We start from the raw sequence: 20,054 nt of genomic DNA, 5'->3' as shown, positions 1-20,054 counted from the left end.
TTAGCCTGAACAAAACAGGATGGCAGACGTTGATCGACTTAAAGCCGTTGATTGACGAGGATCTCAAGGCTAAAGGGATAGCTGTCTGTCGCATGCGCGAATTAATTTTAAACGAGCTCACTACCACCTTGTTTGACGTCACTTCCACTTGCGCCAACGTCGAGTGTCGAAAACAAATATGCCACTCTCAAAGCTGCTCGGAATTTGACACAAATTTCAGCGATCGAGTCGAGCGTAATTTGCACGAAGCGCTGCCTCAACTGGATCGTGAGAAAATTTTGCATCAATTTGAGACCGACCATGGATGGATCGAGGATCAAGAGGATATTTACGCTTATTTTGTCAACAGTTTTGCCGATTTAAAGAATGCCTTGATTTATGGCTATTAAGATAAATGTATTGATATATCGTATTTGTTTAACTGATATTGTTTTTATAAAATACCTTTGCGTGTATTAAATAAAGTTGTTTATTGGGAAACCATTTAGTCGTTATTTATACTTGTCAAGACATGGATGCTAAAATTAGAAAAATTTATTACGACGTGACAAATCCGTCCGCTTATGGGTCGCTAGCCAGATTACAAAAGGCCTTACCGGACGTGCCAAAAGCAAAATTAATCGCCTTTCTCGAGAAACAGCCCGCCTATACGAAACATCGATTTCGACGTTTCCGATTCAAAACTAACCAAGTGTACGCCTCAACTATCGATGACGTTTTTCAAGCTGATTTGTTGGATCTACCGAAATTAAAACGTTTTAATAAAAATGTTCGCTATGTTTTGTGCGTCATTGACGTCTTAAGCCGCTACGGATGGACAGTACCTCTTAGAAACAAAACATCTGGCGAGGTTATCGAAGCTTTTAAAAAAATATTTCGAGAGAGGATCCCTTTAAAAATATACACGGACTACGGTGGGGAATTTAGTTCGCGCAACTTTGCCTCCTTCTTGAAACGAAACAATGTGCAAATACATTTTGCCAGGAGTCAGCATAAGGCTAGTTTAGCGGAACGCTTTATTAGAACAATTAAGGAACAAATTGCCCGGGTTATTACGGCCACGGGGAATAAAAATTACGTTAAATATTTACCTTTAATTACTCAAGCCTATAATGAACGGGTTCATTCAACTACTGGAATTGCACCGGTTCATGTTAATATAGATAACGAATCAATCATTTGGAATAAACTGTACGGGAAATCAAACGGAATTAATCGATACGCACCGAGGCTTAAAGTTGGCGATCACGTGCGTCTTTCTATAGCTAGTAGAGTATTTAGAAAAACCAGCTCGGGAGGCACCTTTACTGACGAAATATTTCGAGTTGTTGACGTCATACCCAGGTCACCGCCCGTCTATCGCGTAGCGGATTTAAAGGGGGAGCAAATTTTGGGTGTTTTTTACGGCGCCGAACTACAAAAAGTCTCGTTACCCGAGACGGGTTTTGTCAAGAATAAATTATGAACACTTCGCAAATAAACGCTCTTTTAACTTGCGACAAAAGAACGCGACCATACTATTTAGGATGCTTCCCAGTAAACAGACTCCCAGAACGGCCAAAAAGGTCCAAATTTTGCTTTATATTCAATAATGAAGCAGCTGGAGAGGCTGGAGAACATTGGATAGCGTGCTTTTCTAACAATGACACGGTGGAAATGTTTTGCACTTACGGAAATTCGCCGCGATACTATAAAGTTAATTTAAAACGATACGGGAAACGAGTTGTTTACAATAAACAACAAATTCAACATCCATTCTTTCAACTGTGCGGTCTGCATTGTAGTCTGTACCTAGCACTCCGCTGTGGGGGCGTAGCTAGAAAGACGATATTAGACGCCATCTATGACCAGAATCTTAAACTTAACGACTATGTCGCTTTATTATATTTATCTTTACATTTAAAAAAACATGTACACAGATATTGTTCGCAATAAAACAATTTTTTATTTGTCTAAATATTACATTTTTTTATTAATCAATATCGCGCCATTTATTATGCCTCTTTCTCCTCTCGTTAGATGGAACCAGCGGTCCTAAGTTTTGGAGTTCGTCTTTCTTCTTCCGAGGTTTTTTCTTTTTTTTCTTGTTTTTCTGTTTAGCGGAGGCCGTCTCAAACAGGTTTTCCAAGTCCGTTAAATTGTCCCCGTTTTCCTCCGCTAAATTCTCTTGTTCATCGACAATTTCCTCTTGTAAATCGTCGTCATGATTTGCATAACCGACAGCTCCTTCTTCTAGCTCTCTTTTTGGCGTGAAAAATGTGTTTTGCAAATGATTTGCAAGAACTTCGGCTTGCCGTTTCACCATATCTCCAACATAGGTCGGCCCAAATTGTTGGTAAAAATCTTCTGGTGTTGGTGTCCCCGCAGCCGTTTCGCTTTTGAAAACCTTTTGCCGAGGCTCGGCTCGTTTAGGCGTAGTAAAAGAACTGCCCGAAGCGCTTGTTGTCGGTGATGACGTGGCATAGCCCAGCCATGACAATTGTTTTTTTCGCGGGGGCATTTTAGGGGTGACCGGTAATGGCGGCGTGGGGACATTAGACATTGCCTGTGTTACGACCTCAAATTTAGGTAAAGGAATTTGTTTCTCGATACTTAAATATTTCTTAAAAGCGTCTAAATATTTATATAATTTATCGTAGGCATTCAATGGCGATTTTAAAATATCCTCAATCTCTCGGTCCAAAGCAGAGTGCTCTTGGGCAGCTGTTGAAGTTACTGCGCTAGCGGGCACAAGAACCATTTGTTTCATAGTTTAGCAGCTATGGCTTGGACAATCGAAGGCAAGATTGCGGCAAGCAACGTCGTAAGAAAACCACCTGATTGCTGCAACAACAGCTTTTTTTTGCTTTTCTGCGACAAGGTACTTGATCCGAGTTGTCTAATAATTTTCTTGTACTTTGCTAGCTTTTTCTTGCGATCTTTACTCAAATAAATGCCCCCGCCCTTTAAATTCTTACAAATTGTCTGAATGCTCTTTAATTGAGGCGCGCTACTATTGTTTAAGAGGGTTCGCCGTTGTTTACAGCTAGTTTGACGCAAACTCTGTAAATAAGGGACAAATTTGGCAAACTTAGTCGAGGGACGCGCTACGACGAGCCGGGAGCGTTTTGCTGATCGACGTTTAACGCGTGGGGCCATTATTCAAATGACAATTAAATTTAATCGACATAGACATACATAGGTGATTCGTGAGGTAGAACTCGCGACCTTAATCGTAAATTTTCCGGAGTTTCTTGTTTTAAATCAATTAACAAATAGCTATAGGGTTCTCTAGTGGCTAGTCTGTACGCCTCCGTAATACGCTTCGGGTTATCTGGACTTATTTGTTGCGCCAAATATCTAATAGAGGCGACATCTCGAGGATTTTTCATTATTATAAAATAGGAAGAGTTTTGAGAAATTATCCGCGATTGGCTACCCTTGGGAAACAGTTGTTGAGTAATAATAATAACCGTATACCCTAAATGATGCGACGTCACGCACACTAAATCGGCAATATGAGCTTGTTTAAATAATTGGCTAGCTAAGTCGTCTAGTATCAAGTAGGAGTCGCGATTCATTTCCCAAAAGTCCGGATCCGCCGTTGGCAAGCCTTGAATAAATTGAATTCCCGGAATCAATTGTTTCAATTTTTCATAGTTTGGCTGCCAGGCGGCGTAGCAATAAATAACCTTTTTATGCGGTGGGTCAAACATAAGCTGATGATTTTGCAATAAGTTACTTAAAAGAAAACTCTTCCCCGCTTGCGTTGGCCCCACGATTAGAAACTGGGCGGGTGTTTGGAACTTTAAAGAATGCGAGACTGACTCGGTTGGATTCATCTTGATTAATAAACATTTTTATTTTAATTGACAGTTTATATATATATATAATCAAAAATACAATTAACCCAAAACCCAAAGACCCTTAATAAACACAAATTAAAAAATATTTAAACAATATAAACGAAACCCTTTTACCCAAAAAAAATTCCCCTATGAAGTAATTGTTTTTTTAAAAAGTTTCTCTTCTAATTCCAGACAACGCTGGCGGAAGCGTTGCACGTTGAGGAGGTTAAAGTTGACGCGAGACTCGGAGGGTAGTTGGTACACACGCACTACAGAAGAAAACACGACGGATTTATGCGCACGCGCACTTTTTCGTTTCCCGACCGCTCTTTGTTGATGGCTGGGCATGTTTGGATTAGAGGCTCGCAAACATCCTCGCCCTCGCTGGTCGGGAATTCGGGAAACCCCTGACGCAGTGGTTTGTTGTTGCACGGTTTTTTGGAAACCATCGGACACGATGGGCTGTGTTTCCGATGTTCCCTCGATGGATGGTCCGTGCAACGCCACTGGTACAAGGTGATGCCGCAAAAGGCGCAGCGCGTCGTCTGTGTTTCTACATCTGCAAGATAGAAACCGTCTTTGGCCAGGGCTTCGATAGGAACGCAAGATTCCCACAAGCCCTCAAAAGTATGTCTTCGCCTAGCCTCGTAATTCATGCGAGAGAGATGTTGAAGCGGGTGTTGCCTCTTTGAAACCGTAGGGTCGACTGGTTGTCAAATCGGCGTTCAACAATCTCTTATTCGAGGTTTGGCGAAATCTTTTGGTGATTTTAACGGCCTCTAGCTGCAGCTTGTATTTATCCCGTTTAAAATTAAAAGGGACATTGACTGTAACTTCCTTTTCCGGATTCATCGCTACACTTTCAAAGGTTTCAAAGTCAAGTTTTTCAAGATTTTCTCGATTTAACGTCAACCCTTTAATTTTCTTGACTTCTTTTCCTTTGCTAGTGCGAAACGAGTAACTTTTGGCACCGGTACTACAAAAGGAAGTTATATAATCACCGCCGAGTTCATCCGCCCAGCAACCAATATGATTGCCAGTTGGAATGTCAAACTTTCCCGGTAGATGGCGGTAGATTATTGAGTCGGTGTCACAATACAAGGCTGCGCGGTCTAATTGAAGCAACATCTTGTTCAATTCGAGTCGCCCGTAGCACGAGACGAAGCTCCCCACAATGGCCGACCCCAGTTTGTAGTCCGAAACGTAATCGCTTTTGGCTTTGTACGATAAAAGAGCGATCGACTCCGTAACTGGCCGTAAGTCGACTAATTCCAGAGTGTAATCGCTCGCGTATCGTATCAATTCGTAATAATTGTTGATAAAGATGCTGCGAATCTTTCCCGTATTCAGAGCCATGCGACCCCAAAGAGAATTTAAATTAATTTTAGCGATATTACGCAGTGAAGGATTTGATTGAATATCCGCCACGGTCAGAGAAAGCTTTTCATTCTTGTTTATATCAGCGATATACGCCTCTTTTTGCAGAGGCGTTTGAGCGTGAGCGGGAAATCCGGAATTCTTCACTTTTAGGGCGATAAAATCAGTCATGTACTGGGCAAAGAAATATTCCGTTTTTGGATAATGGTACACCTCGAATATATCGAGGAGTTTATATCCATGCTCCATAGCGGCATAGACTTCAACCGTTGGCCAGACTGATTCGAAAGCCCTTTCGTTGACAGTGTGATCGCAGATTTCCGCTCGCAATTCTAGACACGTGCGACAGAGGGCGTAGGCTAATTTACCACCGCTGCGGAAGGGAATTAAGGGGATGTGGAGATCTCGAGGGGGAAGCAGACGACAACTCATAACGCCAAAATACCAGCCTGGCGATTTGTCAAAATCTCTGCTATAGATTATGGGGTGGCCGCTAGGGTACGGACAATCGCGACAAACTTTCGGGTACAAAGAAATAATATCCTTGTAGAAAATTTTCTCCTCACCTTGCACGTGGCAGTTAAGAACAAAATTTTCCGTTCGTCCCCCATAGAGAGCGCTACGGGCTGATATTTGAGGTCGAAAAGTTAAACTTTTGCAGAAAGCCTTTGCTTCGGCGTTTTCTTTTAAAAGCTTAGCAAATTGACACTCAAAGATCGAGGTATATTCATACCCGACCATCTTCTCTTTAATAAACAGCTCTCTATCTAGGGTCCGCTCGTACAGAAATCTGTTGCTGGCTTTGAGTTGGGTATTGTAGGCATTAAGTTTTTGGCATGGACAACCGTGAAAGTAGCAACCGTGGAAATCGTAGATTTTGGGAGGAGTTTCGCTATAGCCGTCGACTAAATAGCGACCCACGCGGTACTCCCCCCCGTAGCTTAAAGCCGTGCGCAATTTTATATTTTCAGTTTTCTCCACCCAAGCGAGATATTTTAAGCTAATCTGACTGTGATTAAATTTTGCGTTATAGCCGTTAGAAGGAACAATACCCATGCTGTAAGGTTTATAGTAATTGTTAAGATAAATAGTGGTTAGAGCACCCGCCAAAGTAATATTTTTTAAGCAAAAAGGGTCTAATTTTGTTAGATCTACGTAAATTTTTCTAAAAGCTTCGACGCCTTGTCTTAGAACTTTGACGTCTTGAATGCAATATTTAATAAGCTCCTCTTTGATGTTATAAATAGATCCTTCCATTGACGCGTACCAAGTTTGAAAATCTCGATAATCATTGGCTTTCATTTGAGCTACGTTAAAGTACGAAGCTTCAGGGATGACGCCAATGTAATTAAGATTTTCTTCGGTATGAAAATCAAATGGAAAGAATCCTTTCGCCACATCGCCGAGGCTAAACATGCTGGTGAAATTACGCAGAGGTTGACTAATGTAATTAAAGCTATCGAGGAATCTAATTTGCGGTCCCTCGAGATGAATCATTAAAATTTTACTACCGTCAAAAATAACGGCAGGGGTGACGTGTCTATGGACTAAAGCATTAAGAATTAAGAAGTTATCAAAAGCTTTCGCGTAATGAGCTACGACTTGAGTGTTAGTAAAGCGCGGTTGGTACGTTTTACGTTTCTGTCCAGTCAAAACTACCTGCTCTACGCTAAATAAATAATTTAAAAATTGCTCGACGCAATTAGCGCCGTAAAAAATTTTAGTTTCAAAGCCAGCTTCAGTCTCTACGTCGCAAACTAGTAAAATGGGGACGTGGATATTATTTCTAAGAATAGTCTCAATGTCGTAATAAATAAACCGCGAGGCTTTCATTTTGGTTTCCAAAGGCATAACAAAATGTTCACCTGGCGGATGGACTATTTTACATTGAGAGCATTCGGGATTGCAGTCGTGGTCGTCACCCATCAGTCGCCCACATTCTAAACATCGTTTTTGGCTCGCGCAGGTGCCATTAAGTAAATGAGTTTCGTAGCAGGGGCCCGGGAAAAAGTAGCGGTGGCATTCGTCGCAACGTTTTAAAACATCCTCGTTGGTTAAATGAAAAGCTTCTCCTTGACACCGAAAACATATATAAGGTTTTGTATCCTCGGGGCATTTATGCTCTTTTAACAATTCGTATTTGTAAAAGGATTTTAAGCATAAATCGCAAGAGACACAACCGCCCATCATGCCGTGCCAAGTTTTTGCGGGGTGGATATGGTCGCCAATTTTTAATAGATAGATAAATTTAGGAGCTTGGGGGCCTTTGAAAAATATGGTAAAATTATTCGCAGCATCAACGATTACGATTCGATAATGGGGAACTAAATAATTTTGAAATTTTTGAATATCTTCTAGAGTAACAAAACCTTCGGGGACTCCGGCTTTCCTGTGCAAGATTTTTGCAATATTACCTTGAAGAGTGCTATTGCGTCTCAGTTTGTTAAAATTGTCCTGGTTAAAGGGCAGACCTTGCTTATTTTGTTGATAAAAATTGCGATCGGCCATCTCTTTACCCAGAACTAAACTCCGAGCAAAACAGAGATTATCATTATTCTCCATAAAAATAAATTGGTTATTTTGCTTAACGAAATAATCCAAATTAACCAAAGTTCTATTTTTTATGGATTTATAATAAGTCCCTATATTAGCATCGAGGTTTAGAAAAATAATGTCAAACTGAAAATCTTCCCCATTAAAGACAAAGTCCCGACTAGATTGCGTTACTCTATAGATGGTGCGCATAATTCGCTTACTGGTGAATTTGTCAATTTTTATAAATTTAATATTAACAGGGGTCGTCAATCCGGGGGAGCTTAAAACAAATCGAACCCGATTATACCCGGGATTCTCGGTTACTAATTTACGTATAACTTCGTCGAGAATTTTTCGAAAAATTCGAAAAAAATCTCGCGTTGGAATGTCTTCCAGATTTTTGAAAGCTATACGCAAATCGATTTGTTTACAATGCCACTTGCGACTCGTTTTGTCAATCTGCCGCTCAATTGTGTAGTACCGGTTTACCTGTGCGTGTTCCTCTCCTCCACTACCCTCCGAGTCACTCCCGCTGCTGCCGCTGCTCGAACTCATTTTTTGAATCTCTATCAGAAATAAAAAAAAAATTGGAACAAAATGTTTGGTTTGTAAATTTATTGTTAATAAGATACTTACTTTGCTTGGCGGCTGCTGAGCGGCTTCTGCGTCGTTCTTCACGTCGTCCACCAAGCGATGGAAAGCGTTTAGAAGTTTGACGGCGTCTTTGTTTTTAGCGTCAACGACTCTTTTTAGCCGCTTATGTCTACACTCCCACAGTTTGTCCGCCTGGGCGTCTTTTATGTCTTTAAATTTATATATACTGATATCTATGTAGAAATCCCCTTTTCGCGGGGGGATTTTAGTTTCAAAATATTGCCCGTCGCTTCTCAAGCGATAGGACCCCTCAACCCCGTTGACGCCGACAACGTGTTTCTGCAACACGTCCTGGACAAACTCCTCGTCGTCAGAATCGAGGAGGATCTCAACGGGGTCGGGTTTTACAAATTGACTCAGCGTTCGTTGACCGTTGCTGGATCCTTGTCGATTATTAGGAGAAGAAGGTGGAGATTCAAACATAGATTGAGACTCTTGGTACTTGTTCATGGCTGGATCGATTGTGAGAATCCAATACCCATGCTCAAGCTTTTATACCCAAAATCTCAGGGCCATTTTTTTTTAGAATACAGGCTTAGACATGGTTTTTTTTTATTAAGAATTTAAAAAATATAATTATGTCTGATACGCTATTTTTAATTTGACCTAAAAACATTTTTTTATTGTGGAGTTGGTACTAAAGATTATAGAAGACATTAGGATATCTATCTATATAAAAAATACCTCTATAGTTTAATATTAATATACATTTATTTAGATTTAAATCATGTCAAAAAAAACAATTTCCGTCCCTCCCAAAGTAATTAGTTTTAACCTTCACTAATAAATTGTTTTTCTTATATAAAGCGATCTCGTGAGAATTATTCAAATTATTCGAAACACGCCTAAACAAGCTTTTGCATACGAATAATATTTGTCCCCTTAGGCATTTATCAAAGTAACTTCTTTTTAACCTTCGCTAAAGGGTTTTTTATATAACACGATCTCGTTTGAATTATTTAAAACACACCTAGACAACTTTTTTTGCATACGAAAAAAAAACTTAGACCTCGGAGAGATTTTGTAATTTTATACCTATATATCTAATTAACTTTTTGGCTATTTATTAAATTTTAAAAATCTTGAAAGTATTGGCTAGACACTATTAGATTTGACCTCGCTAATTTTGTATATAAGCCCCGTGTTTCAAAATGAAAGTTATCAGTTGTTTAACTTCTGTTTCTGAAACACCAGTCCCAAAAACTTTAAGATGTCTTTCTCTACCGCTCCTCGTTTGCCCTGCCTGCCCGTGATTAAAATCCATCCGGCAGCGCTTACTCCCCGTCGTGCCACCCCCCAGTCGGCCGGACTGGACTTATATTGTCCAGTGGATACCGTAATCGACCCTCACGGTATCAAAATCGTGTCGACTGGGTTAGGCGTGATGCTGCCCGAGAACAGCTACGGCCGCCTTGTTGGCCGTAGCAGCTTAACAGCCCAAGGGCTGTTTGTCGCCGAGGGGACGATAGGTATGTTTATTAGTTATTTTATAGTGCTTAAAAGTATAATAATTCTTAACAATAATAGACGCCGACTATCGGGGACCCATAAAAGTCGTCATAGCCAACGTCGGGGACACCGCCTACAATATTCGGCGGGGCAATAGGCTTGCCCAATTGATAGTGACCCCGGTTATATTGCTAAGACCGGTGGAAACGGCGGTAAATATTTTCAAGTTTTTAATTTAGGTTTCAGCACGTAACACATTTTTATGTTGTTTCTAGACTTTGACCCCGACGGCACGCGGCAGTGGGGGGTTTGGGTCGACCGGTGTTTAATCTTTTTAAATGGTGGTGGGTTTTTCATATAAATATTTGTTATTGTATATATTATATTGTTTGTTATTAAAAAATCTTTATTTCTATATTTGTTATTCTTGTCAGACTTATAATTATAGGCTTATTTTCTAACTCCACCTTAATTAACCTATCCAATGATATTATCTCTTTACTTACGCTCCGCCTAAGGTGACAAATAGGATCCAATTAAAACTGCCTCTTACCTCTCTAGTTTGTTACATATAGCACGTACTAGCAATTTAAATATCATTTGCTATCATAGCCCTCGCAATATGTTGTGCCTCATTTTCTTTTTTGTTTACGGGTTAATAGTCAACGTTTTGTTAACTCTTTACGAAATTGAACGGCGAAACAGAAAACAATTAGAAAATAAGCCCAAACGTCCCTCCGCCGATTGCACTTCCGAGTCAAATAACGATACAGGGTCAACGTGAAAAATGAACTCTTTAAAACATGTTTGTTTATCCTTGTTGGTTGTTGATTATTTTGTAATATATATTCTGTATTTATTTATCACCCATATCTGTACATCTTATAAAAAGTAAATATTTGATGTCTTAAAATCTGTGTTTTTATTAACTTTAGGCTTACAGAAAGCTGGAGTGGTTAAAGGGCAACACCCAATGTTAGCAAGCCAGGGAATGACGTCAAGGTTGACTATAGGTTTAGTTTTGGTTTAAGTTAAGAAGATGATGTCATGGGGGTTGAAACTAACAGCTCGGGCTAGTCCAGACTTGTCTGAAAAGTTTTGGTTTGAGTTTGGTGGATGAGGAGAGGGCGGCCATCTTGGGGTGGCGGCCATCTTGGATGTCTGCATATCTGTATAGTCCCTACTACTAATGAACACCTGTAATGGTGTCAAATTTGGACCCATATAAACTACTTTTAAAGATGTTAAAGCACACCAGATTTTCTAAGAGTGTTTAACAGCATCCAGTATAAATTTACCCAAATGGACAGTCTGTTAAAAGCAGCTAGTCGTCTTATACAAATGACAAGTTGCATCTTAACCAACAGAGCTTAATGTTTTTAAAAAACGTTTGAGTGCTTTTAGTTTAACAGCAAAGAGCGTCTTTATCAAAATAAGCTCCGGGATTTAAAACTGTTCTAACAGCTGTTATTTTTACAGCAACCCTGTTTTTAGTGTACCATAAGCGGTTTGAAACAGCATGATGTGTTTTTATTTTCACAGCAAACCACGTTTTAATCCACAGTGCTTAGTGAGTTTAAAACCACATATTTTGCTGTTAGTTTTACAGCAGCAGACATTTTATGTAACTGTGATTTATTGGTAGTAAAACAGCATATAGTGCTGGTTTTTTCATTGACCCCTACAATATAATCAACGGTTAAGACTGTCTTTGAAACAACCTCTGAAGCGGTTATTTTAAAAGCTACAAACGCCCCTGAATACACGAACAATTAATACTTAAAGCTGTTAGTTCCACTGTTTAGAAAAACAGTATTGTTAACGGTATTAAAAACAGGGAGGATGCGCAATTAAATTAACATCATCTTGATGGCATACGCTATTGCCATTACCATAGTGTTTATTTTACAACATTTTTATTCTGTGTGCAGGTTGAATTTCTCCATAAACTTTGATTGCGAGAAATTGTAGGAAACAGCAAAACCCAAAAGCGTTTTTTCTATGGACGGCGAAAAGTAGTATTTGTTCGCGAATTCAATTTTATTATCCATTTCTAGATTTTCAAGCAGAAGGAATTGCATTATCAGTGTCCCCACGACCATGAACTTTCTGTTGTCGCTGACGTCTTGCGCGACGTTGACGAACTCTTCTCCAATAACCCCGTTCTCAACCGCAATTATTGAGCTCTCTGGGATGGAGACGTTGACCTAGAAATGAAATTTCTAGTTCTTTTGAAATCATCCATTAGTTTTAGAAGCATAAATACATGAATTTCAATTTATTCGTTATCTTTTTTTCGTATGAATCGAGTGAGTGTAATTAAAAAGGATGTAAAAGTTCGGTTGAAGTCAACCCTATACCACTATGAAGGACTTGGTTTTATATAACATTTCTGACAATGTTCGCTTGCTCGTGTTCAATTACCGTTCGGTTGATGTATTTCTGCACTTACTTTTCTGCGAAAAGAAGCTAATTCGTCAGTGCCATCCCACAACCAGACATTTTTGAAACCCTTTTTCACGAGTTGGTCGACGGTGTCCACAGTATCGTATTCCTTCTCAGTGAAATCCGATTTCAGGTTGCCTGATATTTATGAAAGTGGTCGCGATCAACCAGGACATGGCTGCTACGCGCCACGCGATCCCTTTCTCAACACGGTTGTACGCTGTGACCAGAATTCCAAGTCGAATTTAAAATATGGATTTATTACACCATTTAAATTCGGAGAAGCTTACGTTCGAAGAAAAAGAGGAGTAAATTCTTCCAGATCATTTCGAAAAAAGTCACGACGAATGCACGCCCATTTTTGGGCGTGGCCAAGCCAAGATGATGGAAACTGCCAACAGACTCACCACCCAAGATATTGAGAACTGAAGTTAATGTTGAAAGAAATTTTTATTGATTGTATTAAACTGATTAAGTTTATGTTACTTGTCCTTCCATATGTTGAGGAATGAGAGAGATGGTTTCTTGGTCATTTTCGGGATTGAAGAGAGTATGAAAGTTGACGCTGAATCGCAAACGGCCGTGATTCGGCATTTCATCTCCGAAGAATACACAGTTTCGACTTGGATAGGATAAAACAACACGTCTATATCCTGGAAAAATTATACCAACATTATTTTCTGTACAATTTAAAGGTAAACTAAATGTTAGGTATTTTTTATAGCGCTTCATAACTGAAGTGCAGAGGCTTTTTGGATTGAGGACCACTCACATTCTTCGTGACTTTTAGTGAGGGGCAAGAAAAATGACCTTCGATCCTTTGAAAACTGTATAATCTAAGGGCTGAACCAGAGGCTTGCGGGTGCTGTAGCTTTCCAAGTAGTAAAAGCAAGTCTGCCGTTTGAGCTCCCGCAAGCTAGGAGGATATAGGGGTGAAGGAGTCTTCGACTGCCCCTTCTTAGAGCTCAGGTTTCGGCCTCTCCCATGGGAGATTCGTTCACGCGCACCTAGTGACCTTGGTTACGCGCATCACGTGACCACGCAAATCCCAATTCAAAAAAGAGCGGGTTTTTCATGCTAGCTTAGGCCTTAGAAGCAACACCGCCTATATGTAGGCGGCGTTGTAAAAAGTAAGAGATTTGGGGAAAGAATGATATTTTTTAATGTTATCGGATGTTATCTCTACTCTCCATCTTAAACACTTTTTTACTTAAGTTTTTGGTTTAGGGATAGAGTAAAAAAGCGTAACCTCTACAACAGTTTTATCAAAGAACAAATAATTTACAATTAATAAAAAATGAAATAATGACAAATGTTCCGTTAAAGCACTAAAAAATGCAGCCTTTACCAAAAATGAAATCAAAAGAAAAGACGACGCCCGATGACGATGTGCGCGGAACTAGTTGCGCGGCTATGAATCTCCCAGAACGAGAGAGAACGGGGGAAACCACGGCCGATAATCTGTAAGTGCGTTTCAATGGGAAATCGGGCAGTCGAAGACTCCTTCACCCCTTTATCCTCCTAGCCGCAAGTATCTGGTGCCGCTCTTTAAAACTTTTATCTTGAACTGGATTCTATCAAGTCGCGATATCAGATAATTTTGTCAGATGCAAATCAATTTAGGAACCATGTTTCGAAAAACCATGCAATGAACACGGGACCCGCTGTTAGTTCTATCTGGCGATGAATTTATCTCAAAATGCTACTCGCTCAACTGACAACTCCTGCCTTATTTAATGAATACGTGTGCTAATATTAACAACTGGTTTGTGAAAGTGATATTTCTGCTACGTTGACGTTTGAAATTATGATCATTACCTTTGATAGCTCACTCCGGTTTCGAAACGTATTTAAAACCTTTACAGGTACGGGCACGATATCGATGCTTCGAGTAAAATATGTTATTTGATCATACAAGACTTTAAAGATGACGTGTAGTAAATGTTTACCTAATGTTAAATCTTTTACTGAAAAACGTTTCAACCGAAGCGTAGAGATTTTTTCCGATCTCAAATTTCTGAGTTTCCTACGAGAAAGACAAAATTTAGAACAACGTTAATCTGTCACGAAGTATCTCGATTTATAGGTACGGAATCGAGTTTAAAGATGCTTCAAACATCGACTACATCCTCTTACCTCGATAACTCCAACTTGAATATCCTTCATGCTGAAAGATCTTTGAATTACACTAAATAAAACGGGTATATGAATGTAGAACAGATAAAACGTGACACGGGCGTATTTCAAAGCCCAACAGGAGCTTTCCCAGCACAAAATTCCTGCCATTCGTGCCACAACAGACGTAGAAGACGTAGATTTAGTGAAAAGAACGCTTTACTATATCTTTAAATTTGGAACGCTAGAGACACAAAAAATACTACCTTTTCTCTCAAAGTTCATTATCGTTACTTTCCACCAGATATATTTATTAATGCGAGTAATAATATTGAGGTTTTAGAAGTAATTAGTACTACCTCGCATACCGAAGCGCTTCTCGAAGGAGAATTCTTAATTTGAATCGCTCGACAAGTAGTGGACAAGTCTTCCACGTTGCACATGACTAAGCCTTGCCCCATACCATTATGCCATTTTGAAAAATCGAGAGAAAACGTAAGAGGGGATTTTTACTTGAAAAGGCGGTTTCCTCCCTATTATGCAACGTTTTCCGTTCACAATGTTAGTTTGCAACGCGATTATTCCTAAGGCAGTTGAGGTGGTGTTCACATAAGTTTCCGATTTTTAGCCTTAAGAAAGACTCGTGACCCAAGACGTTCATTTAACTAAAATCGACCGAACTAAATGCCAAGGCAACCGCGCCTAAAGTAATTTTATCGAAATTTATATAAGGTAACATTTCGAACTTACTTGCCGCATTGCGGACGAAAGGAACATTTCTGTGTAAAGCACTTAATATTAAAGGGATAGAATCGGCTTTATCTGAGTTGGTCACACTAACATTGGTTTTCTATAAATTAACCACCCCTAAAAACATGGGGGTCAGTAGAAATCGCGAGAAAAATTTATTAATTAAAATAAACGTGAATAAAAATTGAAATTTTGAACGCCAGATTTAAAATCGGCCACCATTTTCAACCCATTACCTACGTAGGTAAAGTTCGGCCTCTGATTGGTTGGTAGTAGTTGGAATGAAAACTGTCGTTTAAGGAGTAAAAAGTAGTAGGAACGAGAATCTAGGTCAGCTTGCCTGGTGAATCGTCGTCTGCTTATATGCTTAAGAATGTCAGACGAGAAAGTATTTCTAATCATTCCGGTCCTGAATCTGAGGATGAAAGTTCGAACTCTGATTCTTTGGAATCAGAAAATTCGGAACAATTTATAATAAACGAATCTGAGGGTAGTTCTTCTGAAGTAGAAGAATTTGGTGTGCAGCCATACCAATTCCCGTCAATCTGTATCATACTGCGCTCACAGAATGAATCCCCCTACCAGTAGGAAAAACACTACGGAGAAATTGGTAGAGACGAACTAGTAACGTTTTTCGGTGGTTCGGCTCTGTGTCACCAGGTGCCCTGATGATCGCAAAACAAGAGCATTTTGGATCTTTTAATCGTAATTTAAAAATCATTAATTAAACTAAAATATAAAAACATATATATTTTCAGAATCCTTATTTGTCTATCTATCGAAATAAATTAACCTTATAGGGATTTATTGCAATGAAATTAAAAGAAAGTATCCCTTTAATATAAGTGAAATAGTCGCGACTGTAGGTGAAAGCGGCTCGTAATTATACTGGATTATACCTCTCAAAAGTTTTTTCATATAAACTGAATTTTCTTCATTTTCCGCTTGAAAAAACACGCGTGAGTTAAGAGCTTACTTTAATCGACCCGACTTAATGCTAAGGTATAAAATAAGACTGTGTTACAACACTTTAAAAAAAACCAAAATTTCATCCAATTATACTTTATTTTCATTTTTTTAAGCAAAAACATTTATGCACTACGTCATATATTAATATATATGACATAAATTAATATATGACATATTTTGACTATATGTAACTATACTTATTATCATTCTTGTTAATAATCTTGATTTTTAAGGATTTATTAGTAGCGCCATTAGGGTTTTTAACCTTATAAGGTGCACTGTCTTATTTCTAATTGAAGCTGGAGAAATTTGCAATGAAATTACCATTAAACTCTCTAGGCCTAGTAAATACAATTGAAAATTTAAAATGAGATGTAACCTCTCCCTCAAGGTGTCATTTAAAAATAGGGTCAGTTAGAACTCAAACTTATTATATTAAGAAAGACCAAGCATAAATTGTCTGTCTGCCTTTTAGTAGCGTTTCATCATGCAAAACCTTAATGTTAACAGCAGATTTAACTTATCCTCAGGGGCTATGAAACAGATTATAGATTAACTCTATGGGAACGTCGTTTTGAGACTTTAATTGCAGTTCTCGATTTCTTCAGTGATATCACAAGCGACAATGCAATTTCCAGAAGTAAAGCCAATACCGCGATGACGTTTCCCACGTAGTACAGAGAAAGAAGGCTTTCGATTTCCTTAACGGATATTGTTGAAAAATCGTCCACTGGCTGATTCCATTTGATGAGATCGAGAGAGTATCGCGCTTTGTAGAAGTGATGGAATCTGAGGTAGTTTTCTGCCACTAACTCTATCCTGAAATGATGATTTGTGTGTTACAAATTAAACAATTACAGAAGCATCTCTGTTTCTTTAGTCTTACATCAGGTTGACTTTCTCCATGACTTCTGATTGCGAGAAATTGTAGGAAACGGGAAAACATAAAAGCGTATTGTCTAAGGATGGCGAAAAGTAGTATTTGTTCGCGAATTCAATTTTATTTTTCATTTCTACATTTTCAAGCAGAAGATATTGCAATATCAGTGTCCCAACGACCATGAACTTTCTCTTGACACCGACGTCTTTCGCGATATTGACGAACTCGTCTCCGATAACCCCGCTCTCAATTGGCAGTATTGAGCTTTCTGGGATGGGCACGTTGGCCTAGATATGAGATTAATAATTCTTTTGAAATCATCCATTAATTTTAGAAGCAAAAATAGAAGAATTTTAATTTATTCGTAAGCTTTTTCCCGTATGGATCAAGTGCATGACATTAATTAAAATTTCGGTTGAAGTCAACCGTTTATCCCTATGGGCGACGTTGGTTTTATGTAACATTTTTGACAATGTTCACTTGCTCGTGTTCAATTACCTTTTCGGTTTATGTATTTCTGCACTTACTTTTCTGCGAAAAGATACTAATTCGTCCGATTCTTCCCAGAACCAGACGTTGTGAAAACCCTGTTTGACGAGTTGGTCGATGGTCTCCACATTATCGTAGACTTTCTCTGTGAAATCCGACTTCAGCTTGCCTGATATTTCGAAGAAAATGAAAGTGGTCGCGATCAACCAGGACACGGCAGCCACTCGCCAAGCGATCGCTATCTCGACACGGCTGTACGCTGTGAACAGAAATACGGGTCGCATTTCAAATATGGATTTATTACACCATTTAAATTCGAAATATGCTTACGTTCGAAGAAAAAGAGGAGTAAATTCTTCCAGATCATTTCGACAAAATTCATGACGAACGTTCGGCAATTTTTGGGCGAGGCCAAAGCCAAGATGATTGAAACTGCCAACAGACTCACTGCCCAAGTTATCGAGAACTGCAGTTAATGTTGAATCAAATTGTTATTGCATTTCCTTTGTTTATACGGATAAGTTTATGTTACTTGTCCTTCCATGTTGAGGAAAGAGAGAGATGGTTTCTTGGTCATTTTCGGGATTGAAGAGATAATGAAGGTCGACACCGAGTCATAAACTGCCGAGATTCGCCATTTCATTTCCGGGGAATACAAAGTATTGACTTGGAAAGGAAAAAAACATCACGTCTATTTCCTGAAAACATTTAACCAACATCCTTTGCTGATCAATTTAAAGCTACGTAAACTAATTGTTAAGTCTTTATGTTATAGCGCTTTATAGCTGAAGTGCAGAAGCTTTAAAGAGTGAGGCCCCAATCACATTTCTTGTGACTTAAATGAGGGGCACCAAAATGACCTTCGATCGCGGTCGCTGTATCTTTCCAAGAAGTAAAAGTACTCTCAAAGTTAATTTCTTTCGGCAAGATATATTTCTTACTTTCTTAATGCGAGTAATATTATGGAGGTCTTAGGAGTAATTAGAACTAACTCGCATCCGAGGGGTCGGCCATTCATGAAATCCCGTACCCGTGAAATCCAATTTAAGAAATCCGAAATCAATGCTGATTTCGAAATCGAATAAAAAATCCGAAATCAGCAACGAAATCACAAAATCAGTAAAGAAATCATAAAATCACAAAATCAACAAAGAAATCACGAAATCAACATAGAAATCATGAAATTAGAAGCGAAATCACAAAATCAGTAAAGAAATCGTGAAATCCATTACAAATTTCACGAAATCCAAAATCAAAAGAAATCACAAAATCCGACGAAATCACGGGGAAAAATCTCAAAATCCAAGGAAATCACGCGAAAAACCTCAAAATCCAACGAAATCAAGGGAAATATCGCAAAATTCGTCGAAATCACGGTAAAAATAGCAAAATCCGACTGAACCACGGGAAAAATCTCAAAATTCAATGAATTCCATTAGATTTTATCGAATTCTGAAATCAAACAAAATCCGACAAAATCAAACAATATCCGATGAAATCAAATGAAATCCCGTACACTTTTTCCTAAACGTCCGACCCCTCGCTCGCATCCCTAAGAACCTCTCGAAGGAATTTGAATCGCACAAGTGGTGGACACGTAGGAGCCAATCTTGTATGTCTTCCACTACGCCTTGCACCATACCATTATGCGCTTTTCTCAAATCGCGAGACTCGTTGTGAAAATTTTATTTTTAAAAAGGCCTTTTTCTCCCTGTGCACTTAAGTTCTCTCTTTGTAGACTAAAGAACAATCGTGACCTAAGACGTTATTATGACTGAAATCGACCCATCTAAATGCCATGGCAACGGTGCTTAATGAGTTTTATCGAAGTTTATATAACTTAAAATTTATAACTTACTTGCTGCATTGCGTACGAAAGGAATAGTCGCGACTATAGGTGGAAGCAGCACGTAATTTTACCAGATTATAGCTCTTGAACCTTTTTTTCATGTTTACTGAATTTCCTTCATTTTACGTTTGGATAAACATTCGTGAGTTAAGCGGTTAAACTTAGTTAAATCGACCCGACTTTTATGCCAAGGTATAAAATAAGACTATGTTTAAACAGTTTAAAAATAAAATAAAATTTCACCCATTTATAGTTTATTTTCATTTTAAGCAAAAGCATTTATACACTACGACATATATTAAAATATTTGGACTATATTTAACCAGAGGTGGATTAGGGGAAGTTATGAACGAGCCGTAGGGCTCACTGTGGGGGCATTTTATTTACGAGAGAGAGGAAGAGGAACGGCTGGGTGGGTTAAAATTCCTCCCCTCTTTCAACGAAGTAAGATTAAGGTCTCTACCTGGTGGATGTTAAGAGAAGTAACACGGGAAATTGAGAAAATGGCCTCCGAAGTTAAGCTTGAAAACTCTTCGCGACCTGTTATGAGTATTAACAGCTCTAAAAGTTATGAAGAAGTATCAACTCAATGTAATTTTTATTTAATGGTCAAACAAAATATGAGAAATAAGTCTGTAGGTTGTAACATAGATAAAAAACCGACAAAAAGTAGCGAAAAATCGGAAAAGATAGCTAAGCCTTTGCCGCGCTTTAA

At 38.8% G+C, this 20,054-nt stretch overlaps 3 protein-coding genes across 3 annotated transcripts; 1 reads left to right on the top strand and 2 right to left on the bottom strand.

Moving 5' to 3' along the window:
- Positions 1-8,219: 8,219 nt before the first annotated feature.
- Positions 8,220-8,843, bottom strand: LOC149678759 (uncharacterized). The gene is made up of 2 exons (XM_089836701.1): positions 8,376-8,843; positions 8,220-8,305 (listed from the first exon to the last, which is right to left on the bottom strand). Exons 1-2 carry the CDS (start codon positions 8,841-8,843, stop codon positions 8,291-8,293), a joined length of 483 nt encoding a protein of 160 aa, XP_089692827.1. The 3' UTR covers positions 8,220-8,290.
- A 760-nt stretch (positions 8,844-9,603) lies between these two features.
- Positions 9,604-10,267, top strand: LOC149678758 (uncharacterized). Its single transcript, XM_089836702.1, has 3 exons — positions 9,604-9,862; positions 9,921-10,054; positions 10,118-10,267. Exons 1-3 carry the CDS (start codon positions 9,604-9,606, stop codon positions 10,169-10,171), a joined length of 447 nt encoding a protein of 148 aa, XP_089692828.1. The 3' UTR covers positions 10,172-10,267.
- A 769-nt stretch (positions 10,268-11,036) lies between these two features.
- On the bottom strand, positions 11,037-14,943 carry LOC149678757 (uncharacterized). Its single transcript, XM_089836700.1, has 9 exons — positions 14,762-14,943; positions 14,669-14,695; positions 14,424-14,566; positions 14,237-14,313; positions 14,106-14,172; positions 12,774-12,940; positions 12,578-12,712; positions 12,295-12,507; positions 11,037-12,049 (listed from the first exon to the last, which is right to left on the bottom strand). Exons 1-7 carry the CDS (start codon positions 14,766-14,768, stop codon positions 12,691-12,693), a joined length of 510 nt encoding a protein of 169 aa, XP_089692826.1. The 5' UTR covers positions 14,769-14,943; the 3' UTR covers positions 11,037-12,049; positions 12,295-12,507; positions 12,578-12,690.
- Between the last annotated feature and the right edge of the window lie 5,111 nt (positions 14,944-20,054).

The sequence above is a fragment of the Phalangium opilio genome, unplaced genomic scaffold, assembly GCF_054372755.1.
Source record: "Phalangium opilio isolate 3A_F unplaced genomic scaffold, DU_Popi_V2 ptg000042l_1, whole genome shotgun sequence".
Taxonomy (NCBI): domain Eukaryota; kingdom Metazoa; phylum Arthropoda; class Arachnida; order Opiliones; family Phalangiidae; genus Phalangium; species Phalangium opilio.
Note: the sequence above shows the minus strand (reverse complement) of the source record. Positions and strands in the feature narration are given on the sequence as shown.